The 15608-nt window shown below is 33.8% G+C and overlaps 1 protein-coding gene across 1 annotated transcript; it reads left to right on the top strand.

The window, feature by feature from the left end:
• The first annotated feature begins 95 nt into the window (after positions 1-95).
• LOC139851352 (DNA polymerase delta catalytic subunit) lies at positions 96-9782 on the top strand. The gene is made up of 30 exons (XM_071840375.1): positions 96-395; positions 583-666; positions 1197-1303; positions 1424-1583; positions 2379-2574; positions 2686-2821; positions 2928-3065; positions 4005-4082; positions 4230-4321; positions 4580-4646; positions 4736-4807; positions 4921-5007; positions 5603-5722; positions 5804-5902; positions 6048-6155; positions 6309-6404; positions 6484-6549; positions 6680-6736; positions 6835-6922; positions 7253-7332; positions 7464-7577; positions 7676-7790; positions 7914-8086; positions 8170-8241; positions 8386-8460; positions 8546-8635; positions 8713-8873; positions 8960-9033; positions 9108-9195; positions 9325-9782. The coding sequence occupies exons 1-30, from the start codon at positions 140-142 to the stop codon at positions 9410-9412; spliced, it is 3237 nt and encodes a 1078-aa protein (XP_071696476.1). The 5' UTR covers positions 96-139; the 3' UTR covers positions 9413-9782.
• The last annotated feature ends 5826 nt before the right edge of the window (positions 9783-15608 follow it).

Raw genomic sequence — 15608 nt, 5'->3', positions numbered from 1 at the left:
CTTGGATACAGTAGCACGTGACACGCACGTGACTTTCAGTCACCACCACTACAAAATTGGCGGCAACTTCATTCTTTTCCCCGCTCATATCTCTCTTAACTTCAAACACACCACACACAAACACTCTGCAACAACAATCATGAGCGGCAACAGCAGAAAGCGACCGGCGCAGCAGCCACCGGTAACTCAACAAACACCGAAACACCACCACGCTGCAGCGATGGAACAAGAAGACGATGATATGGACGAAGATGTATTCATTCAACAAACCCTAATCGATGAAGACGAAATAATTCTTCGTGATATGGAAGATCGGGAAGCCCTAGCTGCTCGTCTTACGAAATGGAAGCGGCCGGTTGTACCCTCAGGGTACCAGTCTCATTCAATTAATATAGGTAATTTTTTACTCCTTAAATTTTAGTTACTGTTTACTTAATTTCACTTTTTAGGGTTTTATGATTTACAATAATCGGCAAACTCGAGTTGTCCACAATTTCCGAGGATAAGTTGTCATTAGACTGATTCAGCTGCTTGCTCTAGGGTTTTATGAATAAATAAGTTATTATTATTTTTGGTGAACAGTTTTTCAACAGCTGGAGATTGATTCCGTGGTTAGAGAGGGTGACAATGCGGCTACTATTAGCATATATGGTGTAACTAATGAAGGTATGTCCTTAATTATTATCTTTTTCATTCTAATTCTTATTATATTATAATTATAATTATATTATTACATATTATATTTAATATTTTTTTGAATTTGAATTGAATGCAAGTCTTTTTTAAGATATCCATATACTTTTGTAGCTGATGTAGTGCAATAATGAGCTAAGTGTTATTAGAAAGTGTAAGAGTTTCATAACAAAGAATTTGAATCATATAAGTAGCAGAATTTCAGAAGCTCACAAATTTATATCTTCATTGAAGTATTTGATAAGTGTTTCATCAAAAAGAGGTAAAACTGATCACAATTTGCGATTTTTAGTACAAGATATTATTGTTGTCAAGGAGAACGCGTAAAAATAGTTTAAAGAAGACACAAATTTATGAATTTCTGAGTTTATCAATCTATATGATTCAGTTTACTTCGGACCATATTTATCTTGTTTTTGGAACCTCCCTCATTGTTAATTGATTTGTGATATAATTACCCTATTTAGTTATGTGATCTGACAAGTTTTGTGATGTGCAATTAGGGAATAGTGTATGCTGTCATGTCCATGGATTTGAACCGTACTTCTATATTAGTTGTCCTCCTGGAATGGGCCCCGATGATATTTCTCGATTTCATCAAACTCTTGAGGTATTGTTGTCTGTTATATGAGTTATGTTTGATATACTACCAAGGGTTTCATATATGTTCATTGATGTACAAACTGGTTGGAATTACTAAGCTCCTCATGTAATTTGGATTTTTTTGCAGGGGAGAATGAGGGAAGCCAGCAGAAGTATCAAGGTTCCTAAATCTATTATCCGTATTGAACTAGTTCAGAAAAAGAGCATCATGTATTATCAGCAACTTAGCTCTCAGCCTTTTCTTAAAATTGTTGTCGCGTTGCCTTCAATGGTTGCTACTTGTCGAGGTAAAGTTAATATTTTTAACTTATAATATTTTCAATGTCACATTTATTTTCCTTTTGAAGTATTTTTTCCTAGTTATTATCTCTCAATAATCCAGACATCATGCATTCCATTTTATAGTATGCTCTCCTTTATCCTTTTTGAGGGTTATTGCAAGTATTGTATATCTGCACTTGTAGATTACTGGCAACTTAGTTATTCTATTTGCTAAAATGAATAAAGGCACCCGAAGCATGCAGAATGAACAACTGTAGCTTTGGTAGTCAAAGTTTGATGCAAACGAGTCACTGTAAAATGCCTAAGATTGCGCACACTTACTTATTAATGTTCATTTCTTTATTCTTATAATTATAGTTTACTGCCCATATTAGCAAGTCCTATGGTTGGGTTAAATAGGCTGGAGAATTATTTAAGTACGTTATTTTCTGATTTATAATCTTAATTAGTTTGAATGTAATCCATTATTCCATTGCACTCAGTCTTAATACTGTAGTATGGAATGGAGAAGGATCCACAAGAAATACCTTTTTTTGAGCGGAGGATGGAAACAACCCTTTTTACCCATAATATATTCATTGATGATTATTTCACTTGGTGAATATGTAGTGTAAAAGTGGATGAAATATTCATCAACGAATATATAGGCCAAATAATATTTCTCTCCCAAGTTACATCCCTGTGGATTCTTCTCTACTGTATTGATAACTAAAGTCTATGATGAATAGTCCCGAGTCAACTTCATGCTGTCGGTGGGACCATTTTTGTTACTTCTCAAATTTATGTTTAATCTTTGGCAGGAATACTTGACAAAGGGATACAAATTGATGGTTTTGGTATGAAAAGCTTCATGACATATGAAAGTAATGTACTTTTTGTGCTTCGTTTCATGATCGATTGCAATATCAGTGGTGGCAATTGGATTGAAGTTCCAGCTCACAAATACAAGAAGACAGCAAAGAACTTTTCATATTCACAGTTAGAGTTCGATTGCCAGTATCCTCGTTTGAGCAATGCTAACGATAATGATAATCTTATCTAAATCAAGTCTCTGACATGTTGAACTTTACCCAATTTGATTATTGAATTTCTTGACAAATATTATAGTTACACAGATCTGATTAGCCATGTACCAGAAGGAGAATTTTCAAAAATGGGTCCATTTCGCATATTGAGTTTTGACATTGAGTGTGCTGGTCGTAAGGGTGTTTTCCCTGATGCTAAACATGATCCTGTTATTCAGGTTGTAACATATACATCTATCAGTACATTTTCTTAGTGAAAAGGGTGAGTGTAAAAGTTAAGCTATTAAGTTGCAGTTCCTAATATTCATTTTGCCTCTTTTGTAGATCGCAAATCTGGTCACACTGCAGGGAGAGGAACAACCATTTGTGAGAAACGTCATGACCTTAAAGTCGTGTTCACCAATAGTTGGTGTTGATGTGATGTCATTTGACACAGAGAGAGAATTCTTGCTTGCTTGGAGGGTATTTTCTAATCTAACATATTTATATCATAATTTATCTTCTTGTTCTTTGTAATGGTTGACCATCTACATGATACATAGTACACATGGAATATGTTTTTTGTTTAGACATGAAGCGGTGCACTCAAGCTGCACTTAATTTGGCTATACTTTAGTTTCTATTTTATCAACTTTACTTGTTTATTTTTACTTCACATATCGGAATTCATGGTTCTTTCTGGCCGGAGGTCCCTAGGAAGCAGCCTCTCTGCTCTACAGAATAGGGAGGGACGACTTCCTCTACCTGGGGACCGATAGGTATCCGTGGGTGAAGGAATGACTTCCCTTTTACTTTAGGGTAGAGGAAAGACTGTCTACATCTAACCTCCCCGATACTCCACTTTAGTGGAATTGGGTATTGTTGTTGTTGTTGTTGTTGTTGTTGTTTAGTTAGAGGTTAACATGTATTATCCATAACATAGTTTGTGAAGTTCACACACATATTATAACTGACAAATATTTATGGTTAAACTCCGGGAATACTCAGTGAAGACTGATATCTTAGGGAATATGTTTTTGTTTCTGGACCTGTTGTTTTACGGACAAGTAGGTTTCTTGTAGGCTGTTCATAGATTAAATGAGGTATTTGTTTTTGTACTTGTACTTTAAGAGGTTTTATTTATATGCGAATGGGATCAGTTTTGTTGATGAACTAGCATTGGACTTGTAATATGTATGTTTAGCTTTTATATAGGCTTTCCTTTTCTATGAAATCCATTCAGTCTAGGCATTACAATAATAATTTCATTCAAAATAGAACATGATGTTCCAATATTTTTTTAATATTTTATTGTTGTATTTGGAACCTATTAACATCTTAATTGAATATCTTTTACCACTTTTTGGGATGTTGAATAAGTTGATATTCAATAGAGCTGAATGTATTTTCTATCTCTTTCAGGATTTTGTTCGTGAAGTTGATCCAGATATTATAATTGGTTATAACATTTGCAACTTTGACTTGCCTTATCTGATTGAGGTCAGTAGCTAGCCCAGTTCCCTCTTAATTCGGTGTATAGCTTAAACTTATTTACATATTCAGCTATTGCATTATATCTCTGATTTCATTATTAGAATAAAATCTCAACCCTTTAATCTTAATGAGAAAATGTATCCTTTCTTGCAGAGGGCAGAAACTTTGGGGATTAGTGAGTTTCCTATACTTGGCCGCATAAGAAATAAAAGAGCCCATGTGAAGGATGCAAATTTTTCTTCAAGGTCATTGTTTATTGTATACTTTACTTGCAACTAATGAATGACAATTGACATATATGTCATCTTTTAAAGTGCAATAGTGGTAGCTGCATTTTGTCTCTTTGTTAAATCCCGTTTTTTCTTTCAACGCATCTGGCCTTTCCCTATAGGCAACTTTAAAACTTTGAATTTTTTGTTGAAAACTGTTTAGTTATTGTACAGTTATACTTGAGAATGTTCTTCATGTCCCTGAATTTTAGCAAAATTGGTTTGGTTTTGCAGACAGTATGGTAAGAGAGTAAGTAAAGAAGTTACACTGGAAGGGAGAGTTCAGTTTGACTTACTTCAGGTCCATTTTTCTACAATAATATTTTTGAACAGATTAGTAGAAGTATAAGGATGACCAGAAGGTTCTAATTTCTTGTTTTATATTTGCAGGCTATGCAAAGGGATTATAAATTAAGTTCATACTCTCTGAATTCAGTTTCAGCCCACTTTCTTAATGAGCAGGTATTCTTTTTGTTATGTCTTTTCTTGATTTAGATGAGCTGTCTATGTCTTGTCTCTTTATTTTCAAACTGTAGTCATTATAGTGTTTTGACGATTTATTATCTGATTTGCAGAAAGAGGATGTTCATCATTCGATTATATCCGACCTTCAGAACGGGAGTGCAGAGACAAGACGGAGATTGGCTGTATATTGTCTCAAGGTGTTATTCTTCATGATTTCACAATAGTGTGTTGACTACTTTGGGCTAAATAATAGTCACTTAATTCTTGCCGTCTGACCTTTTTGTGTTATCAAGTCACAGTTTTTCATTGTACGTTTTAGCGTTTTTTTATAAAGCGTATTTTTTTTTTAAATCCGGACTGGTTATCGAGGATGTAGTGATACTTTTATCACTTGTTGAGTCCCCAGCTGGGTGTTTCCTGATTTAGGTCTATAGGTGTGTAGCACCATGTATGGCTTGGCTGTATTCTTGAATTATCAACCATTTATATAGGAGATTTTAACTTTGCAATGCGATCAGGGCTACTTTGGTAGATGAAAATTTACGATTAACATTATTAGATCATAGGGTTAAATATTTGAAGTAAAATGGTTGTGGCTTGTGAGAGTGAAAGAAGAAGGCTATGTGGTGTACATTCTTTTTTTTTGTTATTAGGTTGGAGTAATTTGGCAATACTAATTAAAAGCTAAAGCTTTATGAGTCTTGAAAGTTCATATGTTTTCAAATTTGTATCCTTTGTATGAGTTTTAAGATAAAATTTCCTAAAGTTATTGAAAGTAAGTAATTTTTACAGGATGCTTATCTCCCTCAGCGCCTGTTAGACAAGTTGATGTACATCTACAATTATGTGGAGATGGCTCGAGTCACTGGTGTTCCCTTATCATTTCTCCTTTCTAGAGGACAAAGCATCAAGGTCATATTCTATGATATTTTGGATCTTATATGATTGTATAGTTAAAGTATTAGCTCTTGAACTGTAAGTAGTTTTCTTCAGGTACTCTCTCAACTTCTAAGAAAAGCAAAACAAAAGAATCTAGTGCTTCCTAATGTGAAACAAGCAGGATCTGAACAAGGAACGTATGAAGGTGCAACTGTGAGTTATCGTTCTTCAGCTTCAAGTCTTCATATTATACTATATTCATATCCTCCATACTCCTAAATGTGTATTAAGTCATGAATGGCTTGTTTAAGCATTTACCAAAGTAACTTTACATTCATATTATCTTGCTATATAATAGGTATTGGAAGCCAGGACAGGATTCTATGAAAAGCCTATTGCAACATTGGATTTTGCTTCACTATATCCGTCAATCATGATGGCATACAACTTATGTTACTGCACTCTAGTGAGATATTCTTTCTATATACAGTTAAACTATACAATGTTTGATTAATTAAGTTATATAATTAGGATATGTAAATTTGTCATCGGTGTGTCAAATACTATTATTCTGATTAAGTTGATTTGAAGTGTTAAAATTTTGGCTAATTCTCTTAAGGTGACTGCTGAAGATGTTCGGAAGCTCAACCTACCACCTGAATCCATCAACAAAACTCCATCGGGTGAAACATTTGTTAAGTCAGATTTGCAGAAGGTATTAACCGAGTAGGTGCAATTTTTTTCACTGTACACTGTAAAAAAACATCATGATAAGTTATAAATGTGATTTTCAGGGTATACTTCCAGAAATTCTTGAAGAACTTTTGGCTGCTCGTAGGAGGGCAAAAGCAGATTTGAAAGTATGGAACTCCTATTTTTCCGAATAATAAATTTTTTTTTTTTTTACTTCACTAGTAATTATTGTAGATATGTAGATTTTCTGAAAATGTCTATTATTGTTTGTATAATGATGAGTTCCCTGGTTGCCAGGAAGCAAAGGATCCGCTAGTGAAGGCTGTGTTGGATGGTCGCCAGCTGGCTTTGAAGGTAAGGCTGTCATCAGTTATTCATATATCTATATATGTTTATCTGTTCAATGGTAAGATAATATAGAATAGCAGTAATTCTTTATGGATGTTTTGCAGATTAGTGCAAATTCAGTGTATGGGTTTACAGGAGCTACGATTGGACAGTTACCATGTTTAGAGATATCCTCAAGTGTAACAAGCTATGGTAATGTGTCATCAACCATAATGAATTATCTAATTATGTTTTAGTGGATATAGTTTGGATGATAATTAATTATAAGAATGACACCTCTTGGTTGAAAAGTGTTAGATTTCTTTATTATAATTATTATTGTCGAGTATTAGGCCTGTATTAGATTCGTTCAGTCTATGCCCGTTTAGATTTAGGTTTTCTACATGTTCTATATATAACATTGTAACCTATATGGATGTTAACTGTTAAGTCAACACAATGTAATTGTTTTATTAACGATTGTTCTCCAACTATGTTTACAAAAAGTTACCTAATTTTGTAAGCTGTTACTGATTGGTGTAGGTCGACAGATGATTGAACACACAAAAAGACTCGTCGAAGATAAGTTCACAACGCTTGGGGGATATGAACATAATGCTGAGGTATTGTACTTCCTTATCATTTATTTGTCCTCTTGAATGATATCTGTTTTAATCCTACTCGAAAGGTGATCCCAACAGAACAAATATATATGCTCCGCCGAAATTGAATCACTGATCACTTGAAATGTTAGGTCATATATGGGGATACAGATTCAGTTATGGTGCAATTTGGTGTGCCCACTGTAGATGAAGCCATGAAACTGGGCAGGGAAGCTGCTGATTACATTAGTGGAACTTTCATCAAGGTAACACTAACAAACAGTCTTTGTTGTATTTGGTATTGTCTATGTATGACGTTTGTATATTTGTTCTTCTGACTTGTTTGATTGTTTGTTTTGAAAAGCCCATCAAACTAGAGTTTGAAAAGGTTTATTTCCCGTATCTATTGATCAGCAAAAAGAGATACGCTGGTCTCTATTGGACAAATCCTGACAAATTTGACAAGATGGATACAAAAGGTAGGCAAAAGTATCTCTTTGAATTATCCATTTATTCAGATTTTTTAGTTTTTCCAAATATGTTATATGAACAGTGTATTTCAATAACATATCATCTTTTGATACTGAATTCTCTATTGCCAGGTATTGAAACTGTTCGAAGGGACAATTGTCTGTTAGTCAAGAACCTGGTCACCGAGTGCCTTCACAAAATACTAATAGACAGAGACATACCTGGAGCCGTTCAGTATGTCAAGAATACCATTTCAGATCTACTTATGAATCGCATGGATTTGTCTCTTCTGGTTATTACCAAGGTAACAAAAATTTCGAACCTTTATCATTTTACTCTTTTAATTTTATCAATTAGTACATCTGCCTTACGTAATACAGTTAACAGGGACTAACGAAAACAGGAGATGATTATGAAGTTAAGACCGCACATAATGAACTTGCAGAACGGATGCGAAAGGTTAGCATGACTGGTTGTGTATTAATTATTATAATTAATAATCAATTATAAATAATAATTATGTTATTTACAATAACTGGTTGTATCCACTCTGGCACTTGTAAAAACATCCATGATCCAATTATGTTCATGTTCTGTTCACAGCGAGATGCAGCTACTGCTCCACATGTTGGTGATCGAGTACCATATGTGATTATCAAAGCTGCCAAAGGTGCCAAGGTAAACTGGGAACATGCTGTTATACTTTAAATCTTCTACCCTGTTCTATACCATTTTTAAATCTAAACTAATTGATGAAAATTAGGCGTACGAGAGGTCAGAGGACCCAATCTATGTGCTGGAAAATAATATACCCATAGATCCTCAATACTATCTTGAAAATCAAATAAGCAAGGTTCGTTAAGCATATACTTGTCATTCATTTATACTTAAATTTGGGTCCAGTAGTGCTAAAAAGTTGACATTTTGCAGCCACTTTTGAGGATTTTTGAACCCATTTTGAAGAATGCTAGTAGAGAGCTTCTTCATGGAGACCACACTAGAGCTATTTCAATTTCTACACCATCAACTGGTGGAATAATGAGATTTGCAAAGAAACAACTAAGTTGTGTTGGCTGCAAAGTCCCAATCAGGTATCACTCGATTTATGCTTCCTTTTCTACTATGGCTAACATTCATTGAACCTGTGTTTTCAACCTAGTATATTTTCTGTTTGCAGTAACAAAGATCAAACACTTTGCTCACACTGCAAGGGAAGGGAAGCTGAACTATATTGCAAAACTGTAGCCAACGGTATGCAACTTGTTATATCCATAATTTTTAGTTATTGAATTAACTGTAGCAGATGTAATATGTTTCAAATATAGTATCCGAGTTAGAGAAGCTTTTTGGGAAGCTATGGACGCAGTGCCAAGAATGCCAAGGATCTCTCCATCAAGACGTTCTGTGCACAAGGTGCTCAATTATTCTATTTTTCGCTACATGTTAATGTATTGATTGTTAGTGATGATATATCACTCAAAACTTAATGTATTATATTCTGTTTTTTATTTCTATGGTTACAACTTTTGTTTGTTTTTGTAGCCGGGATTGCCCAATCTTTTACAGGAGGAAGAAAGCACAGAAAGACATGGCTGAAGCCAAAGTCCAATTAGAACGATGGAACTTTTGATGTTCTTTCATCACTTTTGCTACTCTGAAGAATACCATAACATCAACGAACTCAAGGATGCTAGTTGCAGAAGCTATCCGTTGAATGTTATGGTACTAGAAGGATATTATGAAGTTTTGGACGGTTATGAACGTTGATATGAAACTAACCCTTATTGAGTATTTTGTGTTGTATCTAGGCAATCTATTTGGATAGTAATTCAGCTCACTGTTGCCATATATGATCATGTAACCGTCTTAATCATCATGTTACGGGGCTGCCTAGATAGTAGGTTGATTCACTCTTAAAACAATCCAGGTGACATGATTACTCTTGTATATGCGTTTCTTGAATGTGTGTTTGAAAAAAGCTGTTATAAGAATGTGGTTTGTTGTACTAGTTTGATAATCAAGTGGGAAATGGGTTTGTAGATGATGCTTGTAAGGTGTTTGATGAAATGCCTGACATAAAAGAAGTGTTGTAAGGCGGATGGAGTCTGGAGTGAAGGAAAATATGTCTGTTTTACTAAGCGTCCTTGATGCTTGTAGTGCAGTTGCTTTTTGATTTAGGAGAAGTGTACAATATCAGTTAGTTAGAGATGGCTCGTTCATTCGTCTGGTATTGACCTTGAGATGGGTACTGCACATGTAGTTAATGGTCATATGGGTCGTCCTCAAGCTACATACTTCTATCAACTTCTTCACTTGCTTACTACGGTATTCATGAATTTTATCTCATCTTTATTGATTTGTGTTTAATTTTGTTTTCAATTTAGAAGATTTTAACTAGCTTAGTTATGCTCGATAACCATAAAAATTGGACGAGTAGATGAACAGTGCTCATTCATATCTCATTAGTAATACTTCTTGGGGTACGAGAAATGGCCAGAAATGATCACTCAGGATAATTCGATTAGACCCTAAAAATCTAAATAAAAGTAGTTGCTCTCCTCGAACAACTTGAATACAACAATAACAAACCCAATACCACGTAAGTGGTGTATGGGGAGGTGAGATGTAGACAATCTTTCCCCTATCTGAGAATAAAGACAAGTCATTTCTCCACCCAGAGTGAAAACACGCTCAAAAGTACAGAAAGTCATCCCTCTCTCTATTCGACGGATAGAGAGATCGCTTCCGAGTGGACTTCCGGCCAATAAGTGGGAAAAAGTTTTTAAAAATAAAATTAAATAAAATTAAAAATAAAATTGAGACACCATCAAAATGGTAAAATTAAATTTCCATAGGTTTTAAATCCTGCCTGAAATTTAATTTAGGCTCTAAGAGTCGATCAAGTCGCCAATAAATCGACGCTTGATGTCGACTCAATAACTAGACCCTTAGAACAACTTGAATAGCGATAACATTTTCCATTTACCCATTTATCAGTTCAGGCTCGATACATTTATGTTTACGCCTTTATAGAAGTGCTATTATTTTAATTATTTATCAACTAGACGTTGTAGTGTTAGTGGATGGTAACTTGGTGTTGACACCTTGATGAGTCAAATCTTTGTCAACTTCAATCTTTTTCTTTTGCTAAGCTTCCTTTTCCTGTATAATCTTTAAAGTCGATATTACATTTCTAATTCCTTTACTATCACGTCTTTGCATTTTTTAATATTTTATGTTCAATATGATATTGTAAATTGTTTCCTTTTCTTTTGACACAACAATAATAAGACAAAATTACGCTCGTCGTCCCTGAACTTGTATCCAGTCTTCTCAGGTCGTCCTTAAACTTTTTTTTTTGCTGGCGTCGTCCTTGAACTTGCACTTTGTAACTCTGGTCGTCCTTCTATCTAATTTCCGTTCCATTTTTTCGTTATCTCATCCCATGTGCGATGCACATGAGGGTATTTTAGTCATTCTATGTTTTTTATTTAAATAATTTAATTTATCAAAAGGACTTTTAGAAGCATTAATACTCCATCGTCTGTAATACTATTTTTATTGTTTTACTTGTTCTACCTCAAAAGGACTTTTAGAAGCATTAATACTCCATCTTCTGCATCTGTACTCTATTCAACAACATCAGGAAATACAACATCATCTGTACTATATTCTACCTCAAGTCCATTTGAGTTTCCTTTTTGTGAATCCCTTTACTTCCATCATCTTTTTCGCCACCATATTTCCAGATTATGCAGTAAAAGGAAATCAAAATATTAGAAAAAATTCACAATAATAATTTCATCCAGTTTACATAATACCCATTAAATTACAATACCCATTTGTAATCCTACTGCAGTAAACTCAAATGTACCAGGATCTGAAAAGATTACATCAAAGATGTGTTTAAAATCCACCATCGATTCAAATCAAATCAAAAATAAATTACCGGCGAGTGTTGTTCATCTTCAGGCAACTCGACCACCATCGACCACCGGTGAGTGTTGTTTCACCCAGATATGTGATTGAAGGATATTAACTCACCCAGATCGGTGATTGAAGGAAATAAACGACGGCGGATGGATCTCCGATTCAATACTCGGAGTTGCAGGTTATTGAAAGAAGCCGTTTCTTCCACCCATTTTTGTTATTTTCTGCAAATAAACGACGGCGGCAGATGTGCTTTCCGTGGATCTGAAAATCTTCCGACCTTTTTAAATTATTGCTGTAGAGATGTTTTAAAATAAATTGAAAGAAATATTTGAAAACCTAATCATGTGCTTCATATGGGTAAATGCAATATTGAGAAGGCGTTTAGTTATAGATCAAGTCATAATAGTTTACTCTTGAATTATGCTTTATTTTAGCATTTATGATTCGAGTATTGAGTATGTAAATTAGTTTGAAGGAAATTCATGATTTAATGTTGAAGTTCCATATCTGACTTTTTATTATATGATTATTTGATTTTGATTTGTAATTGATTAGGGTTTTTAATTTGGGATAAAAAAGAAATGGGGAATGTCAAAGATGAATAAGAAGGTGAATGGAGTTGGTAGGGATAAGAAAGGTGGTGGTTAAAGTTTAAAAGACAAAATTACCCTCGCATGTCTTGCACATGACCTGAATTAACAGAAAAATTGGACGGAATATATGCGGAGGGACGACCAGAGTTACAAAGTGCAAGTTCAAGGACGACGCCAGCAAAAAAAAAAGTTTAAGGACGACCTGAGAAGACTGGATACAAGTTCAGGGACGACGAGCGTAATTTTGTCCAATAATAACAACAAACTCAATACCACATGAGTGGTGTATGAGAGAGGTGAGATGTAGACAATCATTCCCTTATCCTAGAATGAAAACAAGTCATTTCTCCACCCAGAGTGAAAACACTCACAAAAGTAAAGAAAGTCATCCATCTCTCTATTCGACAGATAAGGAGATTGCTTTCGAGTGAATTTCCGGCCAAAAAGTAGAAAATTTCTATTTAAAAAAAAATAGTAAGCTAAAAAATAAAAAAATAGTAGAATCAAATTTTCATGGATTTCAAAGTCAGTTGGGAAATCGATTTAGGCTCTATGAGGCAGTCAATTCGCCAATAGGACGACGCTAGATGTTGCCTCTGGTTAATAGAGCCGAATGGCATTGGGAACAGAACTCGAAAGGCGTGCCAGGCGGAAGTTGTTGCGCAAGCAAAGAGCCAACCACCATAACAGACCAAGCACCACTCATGCACCTTTAAGGTAGACATCCCCGAAACCACATGACTAAACGGAAACCACCTAAGCTCAAGGACATAGGAGGTCGTCCTCAGCTATAATGGCCCCAAGATGCACCGAACGATGCGAAGATATACATAAACAAATATAAGCATACATACATACATACATACATACATACATACATAAATATAAATACATACATGCATACCCACATACATACATACATACATATATACATGCATAAACATGCCTAAATGCATAAGCCTACATACCCACATACATACGTACTTACATATACATATCTAAACATGCATACATGTCGCGATAAGTATACAACTATACCTAAACATACATACATACATACATACATACATACATACATACATACATACATACATACATACATACCCAGACACACATAACGTACGCTTGCAATCCCATACCTAGACATACCTGCCCAACTTCAAATAACACATAATATAAAAAACCTACAAAAGGATTTCCTTCTAATATTATCAAAGACAACAACACATAATAATAATAATAATAATAATAATAATAATAATAATAACAATAATATATTATAGTAATAATAATAATAATAATAATAATAATAATAATAATAATAATAATAATAATAATAATAATAATAATAGCAAGAATAACAACAATACCAATAACAACAGCAAAAATAAAAACAACAACACACAACTATAATATTACTAATAATGATAATAATAATAATACTAATAATAATAATACAAGTACTACTAATACTAATATTAGTAATGATAATAATACTAATAATGATAATGATAATACTAATAATAATAATAATAATAATAATAATAATAATAATAATAATAATAATAATAATAGACCGGTAAACCAAAAGGAATCTATAGACCTTACCCATAAATACTTACCCATGGTCTTACTCTATTATCCTAATCTTACTCCTACACATATTCCTATCAGAAGTCATGTCTTCGGTTAAAAGAAGCTCCTTCATGTCAAGCTTCAATCTATCCTCTAACCTACGTCTAGGTCTTCCCCTTCGCCTTACGCCGCCAACCATGTGAAGGAAAATCGTGTGTACTTTTAACAATTCAGATTAACGCAGCGGATAATTAAAATAATAATCTTTTATTATTTTATGAACAAAAAAAAAATACAAGATTAAATAACCACTTATTTAGTAAAACATGCACACGATAAATCCATCTCAAGGATCCAGTTACACCAATAATAATTGTCATGAATATAAAAACAAAAGAGGAGTAAACGGTATACCTTTCTTGAAGAAACTGATGAACGGAGAGATACCTACGATCAAAGGGTATGACCGTCTCTTTGGAAAGTCCACTACACTTTCAGACAACGCCAATGGATGCTAGTCCAACCCAAGTAAATTATTATAATAATCAAATTATTATAATAAAACTAAAAAAATATTTTCTATACGTCGAAATAAAATGAAAAGGAATCTTGGGGTTGTTTGGAATTCGAGAGGGACAGCAACAATGAGTATGTGTTTTCCTTTTTATTTTTCATTAGTTACTTTGCAAAAACAAATGAATCTATATATAAGTGAAACAAACCGACCCCAAGTCGGTGGAGAATTACGCGTACAAAAGATTTGTTTCCAATTCTATTTACCTTCCAATTGTTTCGTACGTACTACGTAGTCACCAAGTAACAAATTTATTTTATTAACTAATTAATCAAACTATTAATTAATTAGTTAATCATATCATTTAAATATTCATTTAATTTAATCATAACTAATTTCAAATATTCATTTAAAATTAATTAATCAATAATTCATAACGGAGTATTTCAACTTGTTTCGTAACTTGGGTAATATATATATACATCATATACATATATAATTTGACGTCTAGGTGTATATATGTGTGACCCCGTAGACTCAAATGAATTTAGCCATATAGTTATTTGTTGTACCTTACACATTAATCCTACAGACTTCCACTTGTGTATGGTACAACTCCAAGTAACTATACAAACAATGGATACCGTCTAGCAACAGGTCATTGTCCCTAAATTCACGTGAGGGTAGTTTCTCGGAACTGCTTATGGTAAGTGTTAAATGTCATTCGTCCCTTTGTTTCAGATACTTTAGTTAAACTTGAGATATGGATCGTTAGTCATTCTCATTTGTTTAACACTTTTATTTCTCGATTTTAGAACTGAATTAGATCACCAAATTAATTAAGTATCATCTTAATTACATCTAGGTGCGGCCACACAAATATCTTATTCATTCATCGAGGAGCTCAAAAGTATCTAACTCCAAACATTTTGGAGGAACAAATCCTATATTGCATACATGCGTCTCTCACGAGCTTTACATTATACCCAATAATGGCCTTTATTACAGCCTTATTCAGGACATCGTTTAACCATATCAAAGTACAATATTCCACACATCGAAACTGGCGTGCATCTCAAGTCTAAGGACATAAAGACATAATCACTAAAAGATTCACTACTAACAACGATCCATGTAGTGACATCTCGGATGGGTCATTCCAATATTCATCATCAATGAATATATATGAATTTTGGTCTCTACAAGTTAAC

This window comes from Rutidosis leptorrhynchoides, chromosome 6, assembly GCF_046630445.1.
Source record: "Rutidosis leptorrhynchoides isolate AG116_Rl617_1_P2 chromosome 6, CSIRO_AGI_Rlap_v1, whole genome shotgun sequence".
In the NCBI taxonomy this organism is placed as follows: domain Eukaryota; kingdom Viridiplantae; phylum Streptophyta; class Magnoliopsida; order Asterales; family Asteraceae; genus Rutidosis; species Rutidosis leptorrhynchoides.
The sequence above is the reverse complement of the archived record's forward strand: the minus strand, read 5'-3'. Positions and strand labels throughout refer to the sequence as shown.

Excerpts from the sequence above, each read along its gene's own strand:
- LOC139851352 (XM_071840375.1), top strand. The coding sequence starts at position 140 with ATGAGCGGCAACAGCAGAAAGCGACCGGCGCAGCAGCCACCGGTAACT. Across the intron at positions 2,822-2,927 it reads AACATGATCCTGTTATTCAG|ATCGCAAATCTGGTCACACT; the intron begins GTTGTAACATAT and ends CCTCTTTTGTAG. Across the intron at positions 9,034-9,107 it reads TTGCAAAACTGTAGCCAACG|TATCCGAGTTAGAGAAGCTT; the intron begins GTATGCAACTTG and ends TTTCAAATATAG.